The following is a 26,716-nucleotide window of genomic DNA, read 5'->3' as shown; positions in this document are numbered from 1 at the left end:
GAATGCTCGTAAAAATAAATTACGACACAGAGAATTTTACGTGGTTCGATTTACTGAGGTAAATCTACGTCCACGGGGAGAAATGGGGGCAGGTTTGTATTGCTTGATCTGCGAATTACAGCTTACAACACAGACTTGCTATATGATTATTTCTCTAGAGAGATTCTAACCCCTTTCTACCAGATCTAAGTTCTATTTATACATTGAACTAAGATCGTGGCTTACATCATCACTCTAGGTCGTGGAGGTCGTGTAGGTCATGGCCTAAGATCGTGGCCTGAGTTGACGCCACGTGGTAGTGGGTGTGTTGGAAGTTGTGGAAATCCTGCATGGGTCCACTAACTCCTTGTTCGGTCGAATACTGAGACCGAACTGCTTTGGTTGCCGATCTGAGAGTAGAGCTTGAAGCCGACCTGAGAGCAGAGCTTGATTGGTTGGCTTTTACCGAGCTGTAGGCTGAGGCCGAACTCTTTGGTAATGCCGAACTCCTCCGAACTCTTTGGTAATGCCGAACTCATACTCTTCCTTGGGCTTTGGGCTGATGGGCCGTCACTGCTGTTGGGCTTGTTTAGTTCGTACCCCATCACTACCCCCCCCGAAAGACGAAGTGAATCACTTCGGCGAAGCGAGTCACTTCGGCATTCTGGATAAAGGTACGGGGGAGGCTGACGTCAGGGGACGTGCCTTGCATGTGACTGCATTAAATGCGACAGTAAAATCCGGCCGTTGAATCCTGAAAAGGTGGGATTCGAAACGGTGCGACGATTTTGAAATCTTCGCCGAATCTGATAAATATGCTCTTTCTTCCTCATTTGAACACCTTTGCTGTTGCGTCTTCTATACACTCTCTTTCTCGAGAAATTTTCTTCCGCTTTCAAGAGCTTCTTCAGACTTCCTTCACTTTCAAAAAGTAAGAAAAATGTCTTCTTCTTCTTCTTCGGTGTCGGGTAGCGGTAGGAAAGGGGATAAGGGGTCTTCTAGCCGGAAAGAATCCGGGGAGAAGACCGTAGAGTATTTTCACAGTATCTTGAGTAAGGATACTGTGATATCCCTTCACGAGAAATATTTTTTACCTGGGGGGAAGGCGGTGGTTCCCGACGATGATCATAGGGCTAACGACCCGCCGGAGGGTTATGCCACCGTTTACGAAGCCTGCTTAGAATGCGGGCTTCGTTTTCCTCTTCCCCCACCTTTTGTAGAGCTTCTTGATTTTTTTCAACTCCCTTTAGGTCAGGTGACTCCGAACTCTTGGAGGCACTTATCGGCTTTTGCTGCCGAACTGCGTAGGCTAGATAAGGATCTGTCTCTGAGGGCAATCCTTAATTTTTTCCAGTTTAAAAGGAAGGGATCTTGGTTTTACTTGATCCCCTTACAGCCTTTTAGGGCCTTCTGCAAAACCAAGTGGCCGAAATGGCAAAACCGTTTCTTTTTTTATAATAGGACTTCGGCTCCGGGCTTTCCTTGGAGAAGGCCGAAGTCCGTGATTCCCCATCCTCGGTTAGAACCGTTGGCCGAGCTCGAGGGCGAGCTCAATAAGATTCCTATGATTAGGAAACAGTATTCGGAAACTGAGCTCGTCAAGGGCGACCTCGTGTTCAATATCTCGTCTTCGGACGAAGAGGCCGAGGGTGAGGATTTCTCTTTATCTTTATGCTCTACTGCTTTAACGAAGAAAACTAACCTTGTTTTCTTGCTTTTTGGCAGTGTTCATGCTGAATAAGGCTATCCGAAAGTCCTCCGAGCTTGAGGAGCCGGAGAAAGAGAAGGCTACCAGCTCGGCGCCTGATGCCGAGAAGAATCCGAAGAGGCAAAAGACCTCTTCGGGTCCAAAGAAGCCGGAGTCGACTTCGGCAAGTAGGAAGGGGAAGACCCAAAAACCCCCGAGAGCGCCAGAGAAAGACGTGGTCTTGGCGCCTCCTTCGGAGCATATCTGTGAGCCATTTTTATGGCCCACGGACTTCGCCGAGGTGAATTGTCTTCTTGATTCTTTGGCTTGGCTTCTGTCCTGTATTTTTGGTGCCCTCTGTTGACTTTTTTCCTTATCCATTTTCAGAGAGGATTTCTCTTTATCTTTATGCTCTACTGCTTTAACGAAGAAAACTAACCTTGTTTTCTTGCTTTTTGGCAGTGTTCATGCTGAATAAGGCTATCCGAAAGTCCTCCGAGCTTGAGGAGCCGGAGAAAGAGAAGGCTACCAGCTCGGCGCCTGATGCCGAGAAGAATCCGAAGAGGCAAAAGACCTCTTCGGGTCCAAAGAAGCCGGAGTCGACTTCGGCAAGTAGGAAGGGGAAGACCCAAAAGCCCCCGAGAGCGCCAGAGAAAGACGTGGTCTTGGCGCCTCCTTCGGAGCATATCTGTGAGCCATTTTTATGGCCCACGGACTTCGCCGAGGTGAATTGTCTTCTTGATTCTTTGGCTTGGCTTCTGTCCTGTATTTTTGGTGCCCTCTGTTGACTTTTTTCCTTATCCATTTTCAGAGGAACGATATGCTCTCCAAGCTCGTCGCCGTCGAACTCTCCAAAGCGTCCAACGACTATGCTGAGATGCAGAGGAAATTGGCGGCTGCTTGTCACCGGGCCGAGCAGGCCGAGGCAAACTTTGAGAAAGCCAGAGCTGCTAGGATTTCGGCCCAGGATGAAGCTCAGTTTGCCAAAAACCAGCTCGTCATCCAGCGAGAGCAGACGAAACGGAGTGATGCTGCCGCCGTGGTTGCCCAGGGGGAGGCTCTCCGTGTTTACACGGAGAAACTCTTTTTGAGCAGCCAGTTCTCGGCTTTTGTCGGTAGTCTGGTAAGGCTAATTGCCGATAAGGGCGAGCAGGGGGCCGACGTCGTGCTGCCTCTGTACAGCCGAGAGATAGCAGCTCGGCTTCAGAATCTGCCGCTCCTTGAGGAGCTCGCTTCATCTTCGGTCCTGCTTTCTGCAGACCGAGTCCGGAGTTGTCGAGCTGATCGGGACGAGAACCTGGAGGCTATCTTTGCCTCCGTGGGACCCGTTTCACCCGCTTCGACTTACAACGGAGAGGGTGAGGCCGAGCCGCTGGAGCGGGAGGCCGAAGTCGAGCGAGCCGGGCATCCGGAGAAGGAAGCCGATCAGGAGACGCAGCAGATCGGCTACGGTGGCGCCGAGCAGGCTGGGGAGAGCAAGGAGGCAGAGGCTGAAGCTGAAGCAGATAAGGAGAAGGAAGCTGAACCTCACCGAGAAGGTGGAGACGAAGCTAGCGAAGTATGATTTCGTCTCCCTTCTCCTAGTTTAGTTTCTTCCTTTGTGTAAAATGGCCTTGAAGCCCTCCTTGTATAGAAAAATTTTTTTTTTCTTATGAATGAAAAAATTCTTCTTTCTGCTCTTGTGTCTTCGTATAGCCTTTCGTACTCTCTTACTCCTGCTGTGGTTTACTACCTGCTCGGTAAGCTGAAATGCCGAACTGACGTAGCTGCTTTGTATTCTTAACTCTCAAGGAGCTGGAGGTACTTCACTGGAAGCGGCTGTACTCTTCGGCTTTAGACGAAGCTGAGAAAAGAGCTATAGCCGATCAGACGAAGAATGACGAGCTTCTGGCTCGTTTAGTGAAGCTGGATGCCGATAATAAGGACTTAGAGTCCGATAAGAATGATCTGGAGGCCGAGCTGAATACGACCATTGCTGAGAGGACTGCGTACGAGGATTACATCCGTGTGCGCGGGGGAATGACCATATCAGATGTTCAGAGTCGAGTTGACGAACTGTGGGAGGAATATAATGTACTCCGGAGGAACAATGCGCTGAAGAGCTCGGCTTGCCAACAAGTCGTGACATCATTGCGGCGCTGGGCTTCTCGGTACAACATTGTTCTTTCTCGGCGCCCCTCCATAGAAAGATTCCTTCGGCATATCGTGCCAACAGATGCTCGCACTCCAGATCAAACCTTTGATTCACTTGCTCAAAACCGTACTCCAAGTCAGCAACGAACTCTGGAACAGCCGGAAACGTCAAGACGAGAACAGGCTGAAGTTCGTAGAGGAGCTGTGATTATGAGTGAGCAAGATCAACAAATGCTTCGTGAAGAGACTCTTCGCCGCCGAGGTGCTAGGGCTTCCCGGGCTCAGAGAAGAGGTGGCAGGTCGATTAGAGCATCTCGTCGACCTGCTTATTCTGCAGCTGCCTGGAACGCCCGAACTCAGCTTCACGAGGATTTTGTGAATAGATGGCTCAACTTTAGCAACCCTGGACAGTAGAATAGTCCTTTGTAATAGCGTAACGCCATCTTGTAGGGTAGCGGAGTTGTGTGCCGAACAAGATTTGAAAATGAAATTTTGTTTTCGTTTTCGCTTCTAACACTGTGTATTTACAGCTTAGCGAAAAAATTTCATCGTACTTGTCCTCGGTCTTATGAAGTAAACTTCTTTGACCGGACTTGTCTTTGGTCTGATGAAATAAACATCTTTGACCGGACTCGTCTTTGGTCTGATGAAATAAACATCTTTGACCGGACTCGTCTTTGGTCTGATGAAATAAACATCTTTGACCGGACTCGTCTTTGGTCTGATGAAATAAACATCTTTGACCGGACTCGTCTTTGGTCTGATGAAATAAACATCTTTGACCGGACTCGTCTTTGGTCTGATGAAATAAACATCTTTGACCGGACTCGTCTTTGGTCTGATGAAATAAACATCTTTGACCGGACTCGTCTTTGGTCTGATGAAATAAACATCTTTGACCGGACTCGTCTTTGGTCTGATGAAATGAACATCTTTGACCGGACTCGTCTTTGGTCTGATGAAATAAACATCTTTGACCGGGCTCGTCTTTGGTCTGATGAAATAAACATCTTTGACCGGACTTGTCTTTGGTCTGATGAAATAAACATCTTTGACCGGACTCGTCTTTGGTCTGATGAAATAAACATCTTTGACCGGACTCGTCTTTGGTCTGATGAAATAAACATCTTTGACCGGACTCGTCTTTGGTCTGATGAAATAAACATCTTTGACCGGACTCGTCTTTGGTCTGATGAAATAAACATCTTTGACCGGACTCGTCTTTGGTCTGATGAAATAAACATCTTTTGACCGGACTCGTCTTTGGTCTGTGTTCTAATTTGGCGATTTTTGTCGCCGGGATCGAACTTTCCCTTGTCCTAATTCGGCGAGTTTTATCGCGTGGATCGGACTTTCCCAGTTAACCGAAGTGGTCTTATGCAGTAAACCTCTTTGACTAGACATGATCGTCCTCGGTCTTATGAGGTAAACTGCTTTGACCGAACTTGGTCGTCCTAATTCGGCGAGTTTTATCGCATGGATTGGACTTTCCCTTGTCCTAATTCAGGCAAGTTTTATCGCGAGAACCGGACTTTTGTTGCAGTTCGTTTCAGACGAAGTGCTTGATTTTTAAGCAGAATTGTGGTCTTGTATCCTCTTTAGAAGCTTTGACGCACAATCGTTGGCTTGTATATGTTCTAAGAAGGGGATCAGCCTTCGAAGAACAAGATACCTCAGTAACATTTGTAAGAGACGACACGCACATAGACAGACAAAACGCATATAGACAAATAAAGACCAAGCAAACCAAAGAAAGCACATTGACCGGACTGTCTCTTACAAATGGAACTTTTTGAGGTTGGAAACGTACCATGTTCGGGATACTTGTGCTCTTGACACGTGAGTCAATTTGTAAGACCCTTTGCCGAGGACTTCTGACACCCGATATGGACCTTCCCATGTGGGTTCGAGTTCGCCCAGCTTTTCTGCTCGGCTTACTTCGTTGTTTCTCAAGACGAGATCTCCCACTTGAAATTGCAGCTTCTTCACCCTTTGGTTGTAATACCGGGCTACTTGCTCCTTGTACTTGGCTGCTTTTATGCAGGCCAATTCTCTTCTTTCTTCGGCAAGATCTAGTTCGGCTCTCAGTCCGTCACCATTCATTTCTGAGGAGAAATTGAGTTCGGGGACTGGGTATGCCAATCTAAACCGGAATCACGGCTTCAGTGCCGTACACCATTGAGTTCGGCTCCGGTGTGACTTCGGTCATTCCGCCTGTCTCTGACTCCGGCTGCTGTGATTGCTATGCTTGATGGTGCCGAACTGATTGCTCGGCACTTTTAAGCGCAATCTGCGAACACACTTGCTCTTTTTTCGATCACCTCGGATGACCGCTATCTCTCCTTTGGTGGGGAAGGTGTTCGGCGAGGAAGCCTCTGATCGCTATGATCGGGCTTCTTTTTGTCTTCTCTAGATGAGCTGTCTAAAGACCGTTTTCGACGGTCTGCCTCATCGGCACGAGAAAACTTGTCCGCAATGTCCCACATCTCTTGAGCTGTTTGCGGACTGCATTCCACGAGCTTTCTGTAGAGAGCTCCGGGCAGGATTCCATTTTGGAATGCCGAAATGACAAGTAGATCATTGAGATTATCTACTTGTAGGCATTCCTTATGGAGTCTCGTCAGGAAGTCGCTGATCTTTTCGTCGCGACCTTGACGTATAGAAAGCAGCTGAGCCGAAGTAATCCGGGCTTCCGCTTTCTGAAAGAACCTCCTGTGGAAAGCATCCATTAGATCTCGGTAGGATCTAATGCTGCCTTGGGGGAGGCTATCGAACCACCTTCTTGCGTTCCCGATAAGCAGTTCGGGAAACAGCTTGCACATGTGGACCTCGTTGAGACCCTGGTTCGCCATGTTATATTGATAGCGTCCCAAGAAATCATGAGGATCCACGAGTCCGTCATAGGTTATCGACGGAGTTCGGTAGCTCTGTGGTAGGGAAGTTCGGGTAATATCGTCCGAGAACGGAGTCCTCAATGCTCCGTACATGGCGAACCCGACATTTCTTCGGTATGGAGGAGATGGAGTTCTCCTGTGATTCCGGTACCGAGGATTCTTTCTTCTGGAAGACATGACACTACTGCGGTAGTGACTGTCTCGTATGGAGGGAGAGGGAGAATCCGCCGTTTTCGCCTCCGGCTGCTTTTGGCTTCTCTGCAGGAAGGTTAAGAATTCCTCCTGCTTTTCAGCCAAAAACAGCTTGGCAGCCTCGTTCAAATCGGGCTGCTGGGAAGACTCGGTGTGACGGCTTTTGGAGCGGCTTGTTCCTCCGCCATGAGAACTGGTGGGGGATTTATCCCTAGGCTGTTTTCCAGACCTATGGGGTGGATTGGCTTCCTCCTGGTTCTCACGGGCAGGAATACGGGTACTCTGCGATCTGGTATGCATTTTTTAGGTTGAAAAAATGGTCAAAAATTCGCTTTATCACAAATTTGGTTCTCTGTTTCCCACAGACGGCGCCAGTGATGATTCCGCGAATTTTTGATGATGATGAATGCTCGTAAAAATAAATTACGACACAGAGAATTTTACGTGGTTCGATTTACTGAGGTAAATCTACGTCCACGGGGAGAAATGGGGGCAGGTTTGTATTGCTTGATCTGCGAATTACAGCTTACAACACAGACTTGCTATATGATTATTTCTCTAGAGAGATTCTAACCCCTTTCTACCAGATCTAAGTTCTATTTATACATTGAACTAAGATCGTGGCTTACATCATCACTCTAGGTCGTGGAGGTCGTGTAGGTCATGGCCTAAGATCGTGGCCTGAGTTGACGCCACGTGGTAGTGGGTGTGTTGGAAGTTGTGGAAATCCTGCATGGGTCCACTAACTCCTTGTTCGGTCGAATACTGAGACCGAACTGCTTTGGTTGCCGATCTGAGAGTAGAGCTTGAAGCCGACCTGAGAGCAGAGCTTGATTGGTTGGCTTTTACCGAGCTGTAGGCTGAGGCCGAACTCTTTGGTAATGCCGAACTCCTCCGAACTCTTTGGTAATGCCGAACTCATACTCTTCCTTGGGCTTTGGGCTGATGGGCCGTCACTGCTGTTGGGCTTGTTTAGTTCGTACCCCATCAAAATCCTTACCATTACCAACTACTACTAACAAGGAGAAGCAAAATATTATAAATGGCATATATGTGATGTTATCACCGACGCAACGTTTGAGGATTTTACGCATCACCGTATTCAAATTCTTCATAAATACATTTAATTAGATTTTGACAAAGACAACAATTATTTAAGATTAGGACATAAACGGAAAAAAAGTGTTAATTTACGAAACGTTTTGTATGTATCCAGAAACAAGTCACCATTTTAATGATCACACGAAATATTAATGCTATTGATTCTAAAAAATGGGGTATAAAAAGGTGTTTGCTAATCAATCTCCACACCATAAATTAACGAAAAATATATCAAACACGAGAGTAGTGTGAGTGTGAGCAGAGGTTTGCCGTTTGCAGGAGCATAAAATGAAGAAAGCCAGCTTCCTCTTTCTCCTTCTAGTCTCCTTTTTCGCTCTCTTATCCGGTAATACTATTATTTATTATCCTCGTATACTTAAAAAAATAAAATTAGATGGAAAGAATATAGGAGTACTATATTATGACTTGAGGTGGTGAATAAATTGAATGCAGGTGGAATAAAGAATGTGGGAGTAGAAGCTGAAGCACCACTGCCATTGCCATATTGCAGAGTCGACCGAGATTGCTTTCCCATATGCTCCAAGTGTGGCTTCTGTGCATGCTATGGAAATATATGCGTTCGCGGCTGCCCGGCCCCTCCCGCCTTTCCCAAACCCGACCATATTAAGCATTAGTTTTGTTATTCACTTTGCAATGATATCCACGTTATCAAAATAATTATTGTTGGAATTATATATGAATATGATTTCATATCTGTTTTCTGTAATTTAATTTTTGATAAAGCCAAAAATGTCTGCAAACAAACAAGGTTGATTATCCAAAGAACACATACAAATTTGCAACCTTAGCTCCACACCAACAGAATAATATGCTGTGGAAGGCAAGAACCTTATAAATTTATCAACTAACAAGGAGGACTCTTGTGCAGCTAGCGTTCAAAATACAAAATACTACTACAAGATTGTGCTTTTGAATGTAGTCAGTTCATTATGCTGGAATATAAGTCTGTCTCCTCGTATGGTGTTATGAATAGCTGGATTTCCGGGAAGTTAGTGTTGCCTGGCAATGGAGGATGAGCAGAAGGCAGCTGATGCAGCCACAATTCTGAAGAAGAGAGGGGCACCCCTTCTGGGATTCCATGCATTGTAGGTAAAGGCTGACTTACGCAGATTTCATTTTCTTGAATTTGATTCAAAGCCATGGATTCTGATCCACATGGAGCCCACGAATTACTTGACAGAAGAGAGAGAGCACGACCATACTCGGGTGCTGCATCTAAGTGGGGAGAATACTTCGAACCTACATTATTGCAAAAACAAACATAATCAACATCACTTTCAACTCCAATGGCACGTCTCCTACTTTTCAATTGTGTCAGCAACCATTGTCTTAATATATGCACGTCGAGTTGCCTATCTTTGTAACTAACAAAAACCTTCTAAGCAATAACCCTTTTCTGGTAATGCTGCTGACGGGGATTTGAGTTGAAACACACCTGGATTTGAAACATCAGCCACAGAGCTCTTTGATGTGGGAATTCCTTTAGCTGCACTGCTTTGCATGTTGGTGAAATGTGTAAGTTTAGCTCCTGGTATATGCATCTGCTCTCTGCTAACCCCATCTCCACTAGACTTCAAAGGATGATACCCTTTGGTCAGGGTGAACTTGGTGCTATCCCATGCTGTATCACCCATAGCTCTAGAGTGTACAAGTGAAGGATTGCTCATCATAAAACTCATTTGCTGCCTTCCTCCTGCGCGTGACAAACCAAATTAGGCTAATTACTACCAAAGCTTGCACTATTTTTTAGCACACGAAGCCAACATTTCTTAACTCGCCTCTAGGAATTTTGTCCCCTACCTTTTTCAGCTTAGGGCTTATCAGAACAAGCAAATTTTACTCATGAGACACACTTATTTACATACCAAAGTCTTCTAACACAAATGAGCCAGATATGATCATATTAATGTCAGTGTCCATATGAAAATTTCTCAAATGCTCCTCTTACCTGATTAATTAGTTCTACAAGGTTCAACAAGTCCTTATATTAGAAACATATTTGCTTTAAGATTACTCGTACAGAATGCCAAAATATTGTGTGTGTATTCTTATTCAACAAAAGAACTTTACCATCAACGTTTACGAGTTAGAAAGCACACATCTTGTATTTATGCTATTTCAAACTGAAAACTTTAAAGGTCTGAAATGGATAAATATACCATAGAATGGTGATGAGAGCCTTGAATTATACTGGATTTCCTGCTGTGGCTTCCTGCGTCGCGCATTATGATCAGAAAGTCTTCTTCTACAACTGCGTTTCTTTTCGTCAAATTCAGAAATGTTATGGAACCTTCAAACAGATAGAGTGGCATTAAAACAATGAAAACTTATAACCATTAACAGAAAAAGTCATATAAAATGCTATGAGACAATTTGTCTTCTGTGTCTACCTGCTACACTGCTGGCAAAACCGGCGTTCAAGGCCACCAACAACCACCTTTGGGGCCTTGGAATGGCTATCACAAACCCTATGCTTCCGGTGATACTCTTTAGCTGTTGAAAGGTCAGAATTGCAGCCCTCAACTACACAGCGAGGCATCGGGAGATTATCACCCAGCAATTTAGTTTTCTTCAATGAGGCGGTGGATGCAGTAGGCCCAGCAGAAGGTGCACTCTTAACATGGCCTCCAGCACCACTGTTCTCAAAGTATGTTCTCTTTCCAAGCTTGAGGCCAATCAGTGGTTCTACAGAGCCAATGGAAGCTTCCAGAGGTGGAGAAGTTCCAGAAATCTTAGTTCCTTCACGTTCTGTAATCTTAAAATTTCCAGAAATATCTTCATATGCCATTAGCCTGAAGTCTGGGGGGGTTTGCCCATCCTTTGTGGAAGAATCAGAAGCTGATATTGAGCTTTTAGCTGAAGAAACATGGCCACCATCAGAGCCAGAGGCTCCTGCTGAGAGATTGAAGGATCCGGCATCAATTTCCCTATCATCAATAATAGTCAAATCCACTAGTTGCAGCTTCTTAGGATTTTCTGTTGTTTTTGGACCAAATGCATCATAGCTTTCCCAATCCCACTTAGTATTCCAATCCATCTCCAAATAGTGGCTCATTAGGTAGAGTTTCTCAATTAATCTAGCACATCTAATGCATCATAAACTAGGGCATAGGCTGAAACTGCAAGATACAAAATTAAACTCTTCAGATTCGAGGAAGAAACTCTACATAACAAGCAAAATAATAGGTGAAACTCCTTCAGAAGGATCAAACAACAAATAGGTTATCCATAACCAAATTTTTTTTTATCAGAATTACTATCAAGACATCACAAAGTAATCACCCCATGGAGAAGTTATAGCTTCATGTTTCATGGATAAGGAAATCACATATGTAAAATCAATACGCTTCATGACAACCAACAAGCATCACCAATATCACCACATGTACTCAGCCCCCAAATCAAAAATTCAGAGGGGAAAACACGAGCAAACACAAAATAAAAAAACAATCAAACATACTGATATGATAAATAAGTTCAATAAGAAACCCAATCTTGAACCAGAAGGCCAAACGTACACATCAAGAAACATTTTGGCAGCACAGAATCTCGGATTATTAGCAAAAATACCATCTTTTTCCAATCATCCCACCACGAAACAAAGCAGATTAGCTGCTCTCCAGCAACAGATGAATAGAAGTCGGTAGCTAAAAGAGGAAGTGGTAGGTGATATACTTAGTTTTTTTAGCCCATTCACTTGAGCAATCAAATGAGTGGAAAAAAGAGATTTTTACTGTTAACTGCCTGCAATCACCATCCTTTTTTATAGCAATAAAGACTCTGCTTTGTACCTTTCCCTTTTCACTTCTCTTTTATCCACAACCTGGTGTCTAATTACCTTCTCAGTTCTTTTCTGGCAATACGCACTACCAAGATTGACTAAGATGCCTCTTAAACATAACCACTAAAAGAAGAGATAATGGTCTCATCATTTTCTTCAAACAAAAAAAAAGACCAAGATATGTTGCTTTTAGCCTCTTCACCACCAAACTCCAACATAAAGAAATATAAGTACGAATTAAAGTTGCACTAATCCAAGTAGAAATAAAAATATGAATAGAGTCAAGCCCTCCCCCCTTCCAAATTTTATGCAAAAAAAACTTATACTTACCTGCTGCAGATTTGTATACTCCTTTAGTTAAATCAAAGTTAAAAAAACTAGAGAAAATCGAAGCCCCCCACCCCTATTCAGAAGAATAAACAAGAAGAAACTCGCTCACAGCAAACGTTTTCCCATTCTCCCAGGGTCAGAAAACACACAACGACGCTTGCCCATCCTCAATGACGTGGAAACACCTCAGACACCACAGCCCCAAAAATTAGTACTCCTCCAAAAGGGGCGGAAAAAAAAGAGAAAAACAAAAACCATCAAGGAAGAGAGAGAGAGAGGTGGGGGGCTTCTAATTTCCAAATTTCTTTGCACATATTAGGGGAAAATCTTCGCCTAATAATCCCCCCGCTGCAGACAATTCCCTCAATTGTTTCTCCAAAAACAGAAAGCACAACCAAAAAAGGACAAAAAATGGAGCAGTTATGTTTTCCAAAAATCTCACTGATATACTCCATCCATCAATTACTCCTTCACTCCCTCCAACGTTGAATCATTACAACTCGCAAGCAATCATTCCAGCAGCATAATTAAATAACATAGCACACATATACAACACATGAAAGCAACACAATTTTCTTGATAAAAAAGGAATTGAGAGAAAACTGTAGCTTACCCAGTTAAGATTTGAGAGAGAGAGAGAGAGAGAGAGAGTTTGGGAAGTGGGAGGGAAAGAGGGTGGAATTTATCTTACCAAAAGGAGAAAGTGAGACTTAACAGACTGAAAGAGGCGAAATTATTTAGATATAAATAATTGAGAGAAAAAAAGTAAAGAAGTAAATTGAGGTGTGGGGGCAAATCGGCAATAACAATGGTGTGAGTATTTGACACAGTGGTGGGACCCATGCTGTGATCCGCTGTGTGTCTATCTCAACGAATACCGGTGGGAGCGAGGAAGATCGGACGGTTGGGGGCTCTCCACCTTACAATAATACCTTTGACTATCGGAAAATTCTGCCTTGAATAAATACTCCAATTTTTTTGTTAAATTGGTATATTTGTATGTACATATGTTTTTTTTTTTTTGCTTTTGCGGTTATGCCACTCTTTATTATGTATGATCTTGCCGCTTTATACTGTGATCTGATGTACTAGTATTTAAATACCTTATTAACGATGCTCTAACTTGTCTTTTCATTGCTCCTATAAGGTATTGCTTCTAATTAAAATTATGCAATTTTATTATACGTTAGAGCATCTGCTGCATACTGCAGTGGTGCTCTTTAGAGCCTTCTCGAAGGGCATTCCCAGCTGCCAGCGCACCATTGTGTTTCGCAGCACGCTGTATATAAATGGCGTCTAAAATACTAGTATTTCAAAATCAAATGAACACAATTATTCATTCTTCTGCTGCAAGATTACAGCGTTAAAATAAACATATTCTCGATTTCTAGAATCATCGCTACTTGAACACTAATCTCTAATTACGGATGCATAATTGTTAATTTAGCTCGTACACACCTACTACAACATATGTACAATCACATTTCCTACTCTAAATAAGTAAGAAACCTAAATTCCCGAACTAACTTCTCCTTCTAGCTAAATATGCACATAAATATGTTATCGAACACTTCTCTACAATAGCATAAATAAATGTGCATTAAAGACGGGAAGTGAACACAAACACTTGCTCACAATTTCATCCCTACAATATGTTTAAGGCAATTGAGAGAAATATCCATACATTTCAGTCCAAATTACACAAAAACAAATTAACGAAAATTGTGTGTTATGATCTTACGGTTTTCGGGTGTTGTCCGTCTTCCGGATGATAGAGTTCATATTGGTTTTATCTTTTTCTCCAACTAATTTTCCTTATTCTTTGTGATTTTTGTTAACATTCAAGTAGGGCTTGCAATTTGTTATCCGACACGAATCCGTACAAAAATAATGGGTTTGGATCACACCTTAATGGGTTCGTGTCCTTATTAGGTTGACTCGTTATGAACCCGAAAAATTTCAAGTTAGGTTCGGGTTGGATGCGAGTTGGATTCGGATAACCCATTAAAAATAATATTATTATTTTATTATTTATAATATTATCTTTAAAAAAATATTGCTTTAGTTTAGTTATTTAATTTGTTGTAAATCGGGTTTAAATCTTGATTTTTATCATGTAAGTCAAGTTTAAAATTAGATTTAATCCCACCCGCGCCCCCGCCCCACCCCGCCGCGCCTCTGGCTCCGCCGCCGTCGCCTCGGGCTCCGCCACCAAGAAGAAGCGGAACAGGCAAAGGGCCCAGAAGTTGCCGCTTCCGGAGAAGAATGAAGAGTTCGCCCCAGGGAGGACGAACTACAACCCAGATGAAACCATCGTCTTGACGAGGTGTTGGATTGATATTTCAGAGGAACCGGTGTTTGCCAACAACCAAAAGCAAATCGCATACTGGGAGCGCATCGCTGATTGCTACAACGAGGCCATGCCGTCGGCCGCCTACAAGCGCCATAGGGAGCAGCTCCGCAAGTACTGAGATCAGGTGAAGAAGCAAGTCAATTTGTTCTCCAATGAGTACGAGAAGTGCTTGAGGGAGAATGGCAGCGGTGAGAGTTTGACGGATGTCCGCGATAAAGCGGTTGCGTCGTAAATTTCATTGTACGACGATTTCAAGCATTACAACTTCTGGCTCCTCTTGAAGGACAAGCAAAAGTTCCAAGGAGGGATTCTGCCCCTATCGGCTGCGGCGAAGAGGGCGAAGAACACCGCCGCCGGTGATTATACGAGCAGCGACAGCGATGCACCTCCGATGGACCTCATCCAGCCAATGTACGAGGATGAGAGTTCCGGCACACCGATGTCCTCCCGGCGTCCCATTGGCAGCAAGCCTGCCAAGAACAAGGGCAAGGCGAAGGCGACATCCTCACATGCCCAGGCCCCGACCCCAACCCCGACCCCGATCGCAACCCCGACCCCGACCCCAACTTCGGCTGCGAGACATGCCTACACGGAGTTGGTGGCGGCCGCCAACCGGAGGACGTTGTTGGACACGCACCACGCCCTCATGCAATGCGAGGACCCGGTCAAAGCCGAATACCTCAAGTGGATGATCGATGATCTGCACTGCAAGCTGGGAATGATGTAGAGTATGCTCTTGTAGTGAACTTGTTTTTTATTTCTAACTCTTGTAATTTTTTTTAATTAGTAATGTAGGATTTGTCTTTTATTGTGGTGTTTTTTTTATAATTTTGCAAGACATATTTGAAAATATAAAAAAGTAATTAACAAAATAGTAGTTAAAACTATAGGGCGGACTTTAGGGCGTCGCACTACAAGTGAAAGAATAGGAGGATAGAATGATGATATATCGGAGTATACGGCGCCTTATCGTGGATGATCCTAGGAAGGATACTCAAATAACGTACGTGTATGACACAATTAAGTTAATTATATTGAAAAATGGTAATTCCAGTGGTTGCGGACTTGCGGTGGGTCCACTAGAAGTGGTATGTTGCTAGTTAGCGATATGGTGAGGAAGAACTGACGAACGGGGTCCATCCTCTACACGTGGACGGTGGAGATGGGAATTTTTCTGGCAATTCGCACATGACAGAAATTAGTGGACGCATCCAAACCGAATCGACTCGCTGTCGTTTTCCACTTAAAAGCGTTTTCTTCTTGTCATTTCTCTACACGTGGACGGTGGAAAACAAGTGAACTGTATTAGAAGAAAAATTAAAAAATGATTTACAAGTAAGAATGAAATAGAGTATTAGACATTCAAGAGTTAAAAAATAGATGCACTCCAGAAATGGAAACAAGATTTAGAATATTGATTAAAGGTGAGATAATTGATTTTGAAATGAAAAACTATTTAGAATAATTGAAGGAAAAAAAGGTAAATGTTAAAGAATACTTCATCCGTCCACAAAAATAATTTTATTTATGGACGACACAAAGTTTAATTATAAATTGGTAAAGTAAGAGATAATTAGAAAAAATAGGTAAAGTAAGAAAGAAAAATTAAGTAAACTATGAGAGAGAGGAGAAAAAGTGGATAAACCATGAGAGATAAACTTTTCATTTTTAGAAATAAGAATATTTTTTATAGATATCCCAAAATAACAAAATGATATTATTTTTCATGAACGGATGAAGTACAAAATTATTGACTAGGAAAGATTCTAACCCACTGCTCAATCATCAATAAAGAGCTTCCTACCGCTGCGCCACTTGCTGGGATTTGTTTTGGGGGCATATATCCTTTGTACTCACGTCGGTCTGCTACTATGTCTCATTACCACAGGCTAATTTATGTCACACATGTCCAAGTTGATCATAAACACCATAACTTTGTTGTCACTTTCAACTTCAATACTCCGTAGGTTGTTTGCTCAAGGCAAGTTTGGAAATCATCATATATGACCCACGACTGAATCACAAGAACGGCGTCACGTCACCATCTCATGTGGTGCACCGTGGGCTAGCGTGACACCCCCCTCCCCCAAGTGAAATTATGTAAGTTTAACTTTTTTAGAAATTTGTTATGTCTTTTTTGGATTTTTTATTGAAGTTTTATTATTAATGAAACATTTTTATTACTTGTTTTTTAAATTATAATAACAAGCCTATGAATAGTGATAGAAGGAGTGGATTTGGATTGTTGTGGGTGTTGTGCCTTAGTTAAAGCATGAAATAAAATATGGATAAAAATGGGGTGGAATTCATGAATAGTGGTGAGCAAGCTCTTGGGGACAAGCATTGTTGCTCATGCTCTTAAGTCCCATTTACTTTTTTCATTTTTAAATAAGTGGACCCTATCATTCAACAAAATCATAACACTCACGTTCTATTATAAAATTAATATATAAAAGTGAAGTCTATATCCCACTAACTCATTTCACAATTTCCTTCACAAAGTCAAACAATTTCTTAACTCTTATGTCGAGTCAAAAAAGAACTATAAATGGTGGACAAATGGAGTATAATATTAAAGATGCTAATATATATTTCTAACTATATCACCAACACTTTAAAAAACATTCCTACTCTTGGTGTTCCAACTAAAATTTGGGGTCGCATATGAAACCGTTATGAAAAAAATAAAAGATTAAGATAATTTATTTTCAACTTAAGGACGCTTTCATTTGCGTCCTAAAGTGTGGTTAGTTTTCAAAATTTTCTAAACAAGCAATTACGTCTCTATTTTTGTGTTCTTAAAAGATAAGTTTTTGTAGCTATAGACATGATGTGTCTTGCGATAAAGATCACGATTGTTCTTTGCGATTCGGCCTGTATTTTTTGTTTAATTAATTAAATCAACCTGTCCCATTAACAAAATTTTTGTATAACTCCCTCCGTTAGGCATTAGGAGTCCCGATCCAGTTCGAAACAAGTTTTAAGAAATAGAAATGAAAGTAGGTGGAAAATATTGGCATGTGGGCTCATTTTTATATACGTTTTGTAATAAAATGTGACTGAAATAAATTAGTAAATCATAAAGCCTGTTTACTATTTATAGTATGAGTGAACCAAGATTTATAATCGTGAATGAACCAAAATGGCAAATCGGGACTCTTAATAGCGAACGGAAATAGTTTTTAAGCTGAATTAGTTTAGTTTATAGTTTAATTAAGAGTTCTATGTGTGAGATCGAGATAAAAAAATTAAGTATATAATTACATACCACATAAATTGTGAAATTGATTTGAGATCATTGGAAATCATTTAAAATCCATAAATTTTAATTTATGACGGTAACGATCTTTTTATAGAAAATAACATGTCTTTTATTTGTTTGATTTATGGATTTTTATTATATCATCTAAAAATATTTGTTGCTATTTGAATTTTAATTCGCATGCCACACCACATTTCTTATATGAAATTTATGTGATTAACGATACGACAATAGCCTGTAAATTTATTTTAGGTTATTGCTAGGACTATCCCAACATTATTGTTATTAAATTAATTGATTATTTAAACATAGATAAATTTGTCGCTACCCCACCTAATTCAACTTAAGTGGGAAAAAGAGCAGTGAGATAAGGATTTAAGAGGTGATTATATAATATAACCACCAAAATTGGACTCTTTTAATGATAAGTTTCTATTGATTAAAATATCATATTATTAGAAGAAATAGACAAAATACTTTGAGTTGATAAAATGATACTAAAACAAACATATGACATCGAAGTTAGGACATTAGCGGGTTCTATTAATGCCATAGTGAGCAAAACTATTAGTAATAATAACGAATTCACTTTTATGTTCGAAATTTTCATATATTTTTTTTTATCTATTTCGATCTGGTTACAATTTTTTTGGAATTTTAAATAATTCAATTTGAATTCATTTTTTCTTTAAATACAAATTCAATCATATGAATTGACTAAATCTTCAATGATACTCTGAGTTGATAAAATGATATTTTTGACTAACTGGTAAAATGATAAAATGAAAAAATGATATATGTTAGATTTATTACATAGAATGATAGTTTTGCCGGATAGAATGATACTCTAAGTTGATAAAATGATACTTTTGACTGACTGATAAAATGATAAAATGATATATGTTAGGTTTATTGCATAGAATGATAGTTTTGTCGGATAGAATGATACTCTGAGTTGATAAAATGATACTTTTGACTGACTGATAAAATGATAAAATTATATATGTTAGGTTTATTGCATAGAATGATAGTTTTGCCGGATAGAATGATACTCTGAGTTGATAAAATGATACTTTTGACTGACTGATAAAATGATAAAATGATATATGTTAGGTTTATTGCATAGAATGATAGTTTTGCCAGATAGAATGATACCCTGGGTTGATAAAATGATACTTTTGACTGACTGATAAAATGATAAAATGAAAAAATGATATATGTTAGGTTTATTGCATAGAATAATAGTTTTTCCGGATAGAATGATACTCTGAGTTGATAAAATGATACTTTTGACTAACTGATAAAATGATAAAATGATATATAGTTAGGTTTATTGCATAGAATGATAGTTTTGCCGGATAGAATGATACTCTGAGTTGATAAAATGATACTTTTGACTGACTGATAAAATGATATATGTTAGGTTTATTGCATAGAATGATAGTTTTGCCGGATAGAATGATACTCTGAGTTGATAAAATGATACTTTTGACTGACTGATAAAATGATAAAATGATATATGTTAGGTTTATTGCATAGAATGATAGTTTTGCCGGATAGAATGATACTATGAGTTGATAAAATGATAGTTTTGACTGACTGATAAAATGATAAAATGATATATGTTAGGTTTATTGCATAGAATGATAGTTTTGCCGAATAGAATGATACTCTGAGTTGATAAAATGATACTTTTGACTAACTGATAAAATGATATATGTTAGGTTTATTGCATAGAATGATAGTTTTGCCGGATAGAATGATACTCTGAGTTGATAAAATGATACTTTTGACTAACTGATAAAATGATAAAATGATATATAGTTAGGTTTATTGCATAGAATGATAGTTTTGCCGGATAGAATGATACTCTGAGTTGATAAAATGATACTTTTGACTGACTGATAAAATGATATATGTTAGGTTTATTGCACAGAATGATAGTTTTGCCGGATAGAATGATACTCTGAGTTGATAAAATGATACTTTTGACTGACTGATAAAATGATAAAATGATATATGTTAGGTTTATTGCATAGAATGATAGTTTTGCCGGATAGAATGATACTCTGAGTTGATAAAATGATACTTTTGACTGATAAAATGATAAAATGATATATGTTTGCATAGAATGATAGTTTTGCCGGATAGAATGATACTCTGAGTTGATAAAATGATACTTTTGACTGATAAAATGATACTTAAATAAGATATTACGTATTTAAATGAGCGAAATTTGTATATCATGGGAAATAAGATTTTACGTATAACTGAACCTTATACATACGTGTAACTGAACCTCATACATCTGTATATCATGGGAAATAAGATTTTACGTATTTAAATGAGCGAAATTTGGATACGTAAATTTTATCACGAGCGAAATTCAGAAATTAAATAAGCGAAATGACATATTTACCATCTGCGCCTTTTTTATGAAGGAAAGCTAAGTTTGAATCTAGACCACGTGATTTTAAAAATGTGTGGTCCAGATTTAGTTATAGGGTTATTACGGAAATTGGGGTTATCATTATAATGCACCCATATATATATATATATATATATATATATATATATATCTGATTTTAAATTTTAAAAATGTGTGGTCCAGATTTAGTTATAGGGTTATTACGGAAATTGGGGTTATCATTATAATGCACCCCTATATATATATATATATATATATATATATGTGTGTGTGTGTGTGTGTGTGTGTTGACGACACTCAAATTAGGATAAATGATTTAATTTTCATTTTACTTATAATCATCTCATATACACAAGTTTTGGAGAATTTGTAATGTTTGTTACATGAGTGTCTCTTGGATTTGTAATGTTATTCAAGTTTGATGCCTCTACGAGCCTTAAATTGTTTTGCGTTTTTTATGTTTGTTATTTGCTAGTTGTTTTTTGTCGTCATTGTAAGCTTAGTTGTTTTTTTTAAAATATTTATAATATTGTAATTTTGCTAATATTATTTATTGAATTATCATTTTTAGTCATTATCTCTGGCCTAGAAATATCTTTTCATGCATTAAAAAAGACTTAAGCAGTTAAGCTAAACTCCAAAAGCAAATCTAAATGGTGAAGGAAAAAGACAGCGACACCTTACCCAACTAAATAAGTAAACATTAGGGACCACAATTTAAGCGCTGAGCTTTAATCCAATTAATTAACGTTAAAATGCTAACTAAGAACCTTGCGATTTTCAACTCTTTCTTTATACACGCTTCTTAAATAGCGTGGACAATTAATCACATGCACTTGTATAGCGGCGATTTTTGGTACACATTGTAAGGTAAATCGTAATATACTACTAATATGTGTAATTAGAATGTCTTTTTATTGCTCCATACGTTAGTACTACCATACTGTATTTGATGTGATTCATTAATATTTGTAATAATGTAAAAACATTCACCAGTTTAACGAGTAACTGGGACTATATGTATCATACAATCATATATGGGACTAATGGTGTGTCAATCTTTGTAAAATTAACTGGTGAAAAAATTATGTAACACATTAGTTTTTTTTCTATCTTATTTTATTTGATTGGTGGAGAACCCATAAATGGGTATGACCACCAAAAGATTAATCTAAAGTACCCAGCAATTTAAGTTTCTAAAGTTAATTTGTTGGACCACTCGACTGTTTATTGTGAATATTAAGATAATTAATGTTTCTTACAAACTTTCAAACCGGGCAACTAGCAAGGAGGGAATATCTGATCCTCTCTAATAAAACAAATAAAATAAAGAAGAAATAGCATATAAGTAGTCTATAAATTATTACGTTTACACGCACGCGATCTATGAAAAGAAATATTTATAGTAATCTTTAACCTATAAAAAAAAATTACTTATTTTTTTCCAATTTTAATATTTTGCCATTGGATAACTGCCACAATTCGATATTTTTATTATTTTAAATCTATCCAATAAATATGGCATTCACCTCTTCATTTTTTCACACCTTTCAGCTTCTTCTTTATATATATATTCTTTTCACTTTTGTCGCGTTTTGTATGCCAATTATGAATCTTTGTTTCCCGGGCCTCTAGTGAGTTACAGACAGAGTTCGAAAAGGTCAAATCTTTGATGATTCCATCATCTATGATTGAGTTACGAAAACTTCTGACCCGCCATTACTTCATCAAGACCATGAATACGAGCAATACCGTCGCCTACTTGAAGTACGGTGCCGGTGTTTACAATCTTGACTTCTCTATTATATTGTTCAATACGTTCACGGATAATATTACTAATTTCGTCGGCTCGAATAGTTACCATGAGTTTTTCTTAATTATTTTTTGAAAAGAAAAAAAATAATGCCTTAATGCCTTTTTTTTTATAACTGTGGCATCGACTATAGCAGCTCACACGCCAAGGGAGATCTATTTATTATTATAGGGATATTGACGTCTAATATCACGAAACTTTTCAAAATAATTTTTATAAACATTGAATTTGATATATAATACCACGAACTGAAATTTTATGACTTAACATTATGTTTGGAAATCTTATATGGCTTTTTACTATTTTAATGGCTGCGTACGTAATTTAATTTAATTTTTTTTAAATAATACGCTCATATACTAAGTTTGGAAATTACTCAAATATTTGATCAATAAATTAGAGGTAAGATCTAAGAAACTAGCCATCCGCATCTTCATGTGCATTGTGAAATGTTAACAATTGTTAAAGACGTAAAAAATTTGTATCCGACCTTCATTTAATAACACAAATTTGCAGTTAACAAAGGCATCGAGTGGTACTAATATTTACTACTTTAAATATAGTCGAACGTTGTTAATCCGAAGGCAGAAGATCTTAGTCTCACATAGTTAATAAATGGGCACCACGTCAGCATATCTACCTCGTTTCACATGTTCTTTTACTTCTCATATCTCCATGTGAATAATTAACTATGATAAATATTAGTAATATTAAATTATAATTTCACCCAAAACGAAAAAAAAAAAATTCCGAGACTACTAGTTTCATTCATATTAAATTATTTCAATGTGATGGAAAAATAGTCTATCAATCTTGATTTCAAATCGATGGCTTTTTATTGCATAAATAAACTTATTTGCCAATTCTTGCTTATAAAGAAGCATCGCTGGTAGTCTGTTATAAACGAAAAAGTGAGCCTGTGTTAAGAATGAACTTCCTAACCGTGATCAATTCCTCCGTGAAGTCGCAGAAACTCTTGCCCGACGATCAAGCACTTCTTCACCTCCTTCCTCATACCCTTCCAATAGAACACCGCCGCCAATCGCTTAAACGTGCGGTCTATCCCCGGATGGCCCGCCAATGGGGCAGCGTGAAACTCGTGCAACAGCCTCTCCTTTACCTCCGAGTCCTTGCTCACATAGAGGCGGCGCTTGTAATACACCAGGCCGTCTGAGATCGACACATCCGGATCCCCGGTTCCCAACTCCAATTTCGAGCGCAGCTCGATCATATCAAGCGGGCTCTCCGCCTCCTGACGCAGAATGTCCAAAACATCGGGCACCGGGCGAGCCACTGCAATCAGTAACCGCGCGTCCTCACTGGGGTCGCCGGCAGCCTCGGCCTCGCCCGCCTCAGCGCACGGCGCTGGTCCGCCCTCCATGTCCCTCCTGGACAGAGCATCTGCAACCTTGTTAGAAGCTCTCGTCTTGTACTCAATCCGAAATTTATAACCCATCAATTTCCGAGCGTAGAACTGCTGATCCGGTGTCTGTATAATTTGCTGCAGCAACTCTTTCAAGCTCTTCTGATCACTTCTAATCACAAACTCTCGCCAAAGCAAATACTGGCGCCACTTTTGCACCGCCTCCACAATAGCATATAGTTCCCTGAGGTATGTGGAGGAAATGCGTCGTCTCGGCCTGAGCTTCCCGCTGAAAAAGTCCAAGGGGTGTCCATCCTGAAGCAACACCGCCCCGATTCCAAAATCCGATGCGTCCGTCTCCAAATAAAAAGTCCGTGTGAAATCCGGGAGGCGGAGGACCGGTGCCGATGACATTGCCTCTTTCAGAGCCACGAAACTGGTAGCCGCCGCAGGTGACCACGTGAAGGAATCCTTCTTCAACAATTCTGTTAATGGACCTGCAATAGATGCATAATGCTCCACATATCGTCTGTAGTATCCTGTCAGACCTAGAAACCCACGGAGCTGCCGGACCGAGGTGGGAACCGGCCATGCCAACATCGCCTCAATCTTGGAAGGGTTTGCTTTGAGCTTTCCGTCTGCAATCAAGTGGCCAAGGTACTCGACCGTGGTGCAAGCGAAAGTGCACTTAGAAAGTTTAACAAAGAATTGATTTCTTGTCAAGATCGATAGTACCTTGTTCAAATGGCGGACATGGGACGGCAGAGTGGGGCTGTAAATGAGGATGTCGTTGAAGAAAACGATCACGAATTGATGCAAGAAAGGCCGGAATAGGGCATTCATGGCCGCCTGGAATGTGGACGGCGCGTTTGTCAGACCAAACGGCATGACCAAGAACTCGAAGTGGCCGTCGTGGGTCCAAAATGCCGTTTTATAGACATCCTCCTCGCACATCCGGATCTGATGATACCCGGAGCGCAGATCCAACTTTGTAAAGAACCGTGCAGCCCCTAATTCGTCAAACAACTCATTTGTAGTGGGGATTGGGAAGTGGTCCGGCACAGTTGCTGCATTTAGTGCCCGATAATCAATGCAGAAACGAAACGATTCGTCTTTCTTTCTAATCAACAACACCGGCGATGAGAACGGGCTTTGACTGGGGCGTATGATGCCCGTGTCGAGCATTTCCTTTACATGCCGTTCGATCTCCGTCTTCTGAAAATACGGATACCTGTAGGGACACACATTAACCGGCTTTGAGTTTGAATTTAAATAAATTCTATGGTCAAACTGGCGTCTAGGAGGCATACCCAACGGCACCCCAAACACCTTCACATGCGATCCCAACACTGCTAAAATTTCCTCTGGCAGCTCCTTCGGAAAGAACACAGCCGCTGCTGCCTCGGGGTTCGTGTCGCACTGCGACAATTAAACAAGCTCAAACACCTCCGCATCGCTCTGCATAGAGAGTAGGGAGGCGAACCGACGCAGCGACACCGCCTGGGCCAGAGGCGATACCAGTTTCAGGCGGATATGCTCTCCATTCCGCATAAACTCCAGCGTGCCCTCATCGAACCATACCCTCCCCAGAATCACATCCGGACAATGTACCGGAAGAATATGTAAGTCCACCAAAAATACATGGTTCTGCACCACGATCTGAGTTTGCCTGCTAGCCGAAGAACATAACAGGGATTCCCCATTACCCACATATACTCGGAAGGGTCGTACCTTCTGCAGAGGAAGCGCCAATTTTCCAGCTACACGCGGATGTAAAAAATCATGTGAGCTCCCCATGTCTACAAGAATGCGAACTCCGCCGCACCAATCGCTCCAACCAACTTAATGTTCTCCTCTTTCTGTCTGCCTTCCATCGCATAGATATGAAATATGTCTGCTGTCACCAATTGATTTTCCTGAAATTCCTCCTCCTCATCTCTTGGGTCATCCTTAGAGTCATCATCCATGCCTATATATACCAGGAATTTCCCCCAACAGTTTTGGCCCACTGCCCATTTCTATGGGCAATACCAACATAACCCCAGGCGAGATCATTCCGTCTTCCCCGCCGCAGTCAACCTAATCACCGGCAGCTTGGATTCGGTCTCGATGACTGCTGGGGCGCGGCTGGAAGTGCCAACTGTTGAGTCTGAGTCCTCTGCCGCTGCTCATACCGGCTCCCATTTTGGCGCTGAAAACTCGACGGCACCGGTGTCCTGTCAATGCAACTATCATATTCCACTGCCAATGCCATAGCAGCGGCCGCCGAAGCCGGGTGTTGGTGACAGACCTGGTTTTTAACCGGCTGTGCAATACCCTCGATGTAAATAGGAAGCAATATATACTCCGGTACCCCACGAACGCGATTCAACATGGTTTCGAAAAGCCGTGTTATACTCTGCCAAAGAAATTGTCTGACACAATTTGGCAATAAGACCAATGAAATTCTGGAAACATTGTGGGTCGAAACGACAGCGAACGTCGTTTAAGAAATCCGACCAGTTGGCGTTCGGATTGTTCTCTTGGTAATTAAAAATCCATTCCGACGCATGTCCCTCAAACATCATAACCACGTAATGTAGTTTGTGATCATCCGGGGTCCCCATATGCTGAAAACAGTATTGAACCCTCGATATCCAATTTACTGGGTCTGTACCGTCGAAGCGCGGCGGTTTCATCTTCTCGTAGCGCGGCTTCTCAGGGCGATACTGATCATAACGAAGTGGTTTGGAATACTCTCCATAATCATGTCGTCCCCCCCGGATTATCCCACGCGGTCTGTCTTCTGCTGCTCTGCCAATCTTGTCTGGTGGCGGGGTTATCCCACGTAGTCGGTTGTTTAACCCGCGCCAAAGCACTGTTGTTCCCGTTGTACTCCAACGCCGCCGGCCCCTGTGATGACGCCGAATATGGGCCGCGCGCCACAGGCAGACTCGGGAATCCTAACAGTTGTTGTGTGGTGACCGAGACCGCTGTCGTAAACACAGATCGGTGGTTCACTGAATCCCCTCTCCACCCCTGGGGTTAGGGATGTCATTCGGGCCTGCCCACCGGGTTTCGGGCCAACCCTACTCGGGTTGCAGGTCAATCGGGTGCGGGCTAATCGGGTTGAGATTTTTTCGGGTTATAAAAGTTCAACCCTAGCCCTAAACTCTCGGGTTTCGGGCTGGCCCAACGGGTTAATCGGGTTGCTACCGATAAAATTAACATGCGATCAATTCAATAAATAATGACGAAAATTAGTTATATTTATAAAATATAAATATTTAATTATGATAAATTTGAGATATATACTTAAACTCAAACACAAACATGATAAAATACTAATATTTGAGATTTGTGTAAAATAAAATATCAATTTAAATATTTAAAGCATGTT

The 26,716-nt window shown here is 40.9% G+C and overlaps 2 protein-coding genes across 4 annotated transcripts in view; both read right to left on the bottom strand.

Moving 5' to 3' along the window:
• Positions 1–26,716, bottom strand: part of LOC121798419 (DEAD-box ATP-dependent RNA helicase 21-like) — a 794,448-nt gene that overhangs the window by 142,217 nt on the left and 625,515 nt on the right. The window lies entirely within an intron of this gene.
• On the bottom strand, positions 8,738–12,850 carry LOC121798431 (squamosa promoter-binding-like protein 12). Of its 3 annotated transcripts, none has more exons than XM_042197432.1 (5): positions 12,732–12,850; positions 10,398–11,126; positions 10,167–10,297; positions 9,443–9,700; positions 8,738–9,246 (listed from the first exon to the last, which is right to left on the bottom strand). In XM_042197432.1, the coding sequence occupies exons 2-5, from the start codon at positions 11,060–11,062 to the stop codon at positions 8,927–8,929; spliced, it is 1,374 nt and encodes a 457-aa protein (XP_042053366.1). In that variant the 5' UTR covers positions 11,063–11,126; positions 12,732–12,850; the 3' UTR covers positions 8,738–8,926. The 3 variants fall into 3 exon arrangements, with proteins under 3 accessions (XP_042053366.1, XP_042053367.1, XP_042053365.1); XM_042197433.1 differs by lacking the exon at positions 12,732–12,850 and adding an exon at positions 12,119–12,685; XM_042197431.1 differs by lacking the exon at positions 12,732–12,850 and adding an exon at positions 11,526–12,072.

The sequence above is a fragment of the Salvia splendens genome, chromosome 4 (assembly GCF_004379255.2).
Source record: "Salvia splendens isolate huo1 chromosome 4, SspV2, whole genome shotgun sequence".
Taxonomy (NCBI): Eukaryota; Viridiplantae; Streptophyta; class Magnoliopsida; order Lamiales; family Lamiaceae; genus Salvia; species Salvia splendens.
The sequence above is the reverse complement of the archived record's forward strand: the minus strand, read 5'-3'. Positions and strand labels throughout refer to the sequence as shown.

Bases quoted from the DNA above. Each gene is read 5' to 3' on its own strand.
- LOC121798431 (XM_042197432.1), bottom strand. From the start codon at position 11,062: ATGAGCCACTATTTGGAGATGGATTGGAATACTAAGTGGGATTGGGAA. The intron at 9,701-10,166 runs GTATATTTATCC...TGTCACGCGCAG, and splicing joins GCTCTCATCACCATTCTATG to GAGGAAGGCAGCAAATGAGT. The intron at 9,247-9,442 runs GTGTGTTTCAAC...GCAATAATGTAG, and splicing joins GGCTGATGTTTCAAATCCAG to GTTCGAAGTATTCTCCCCAC.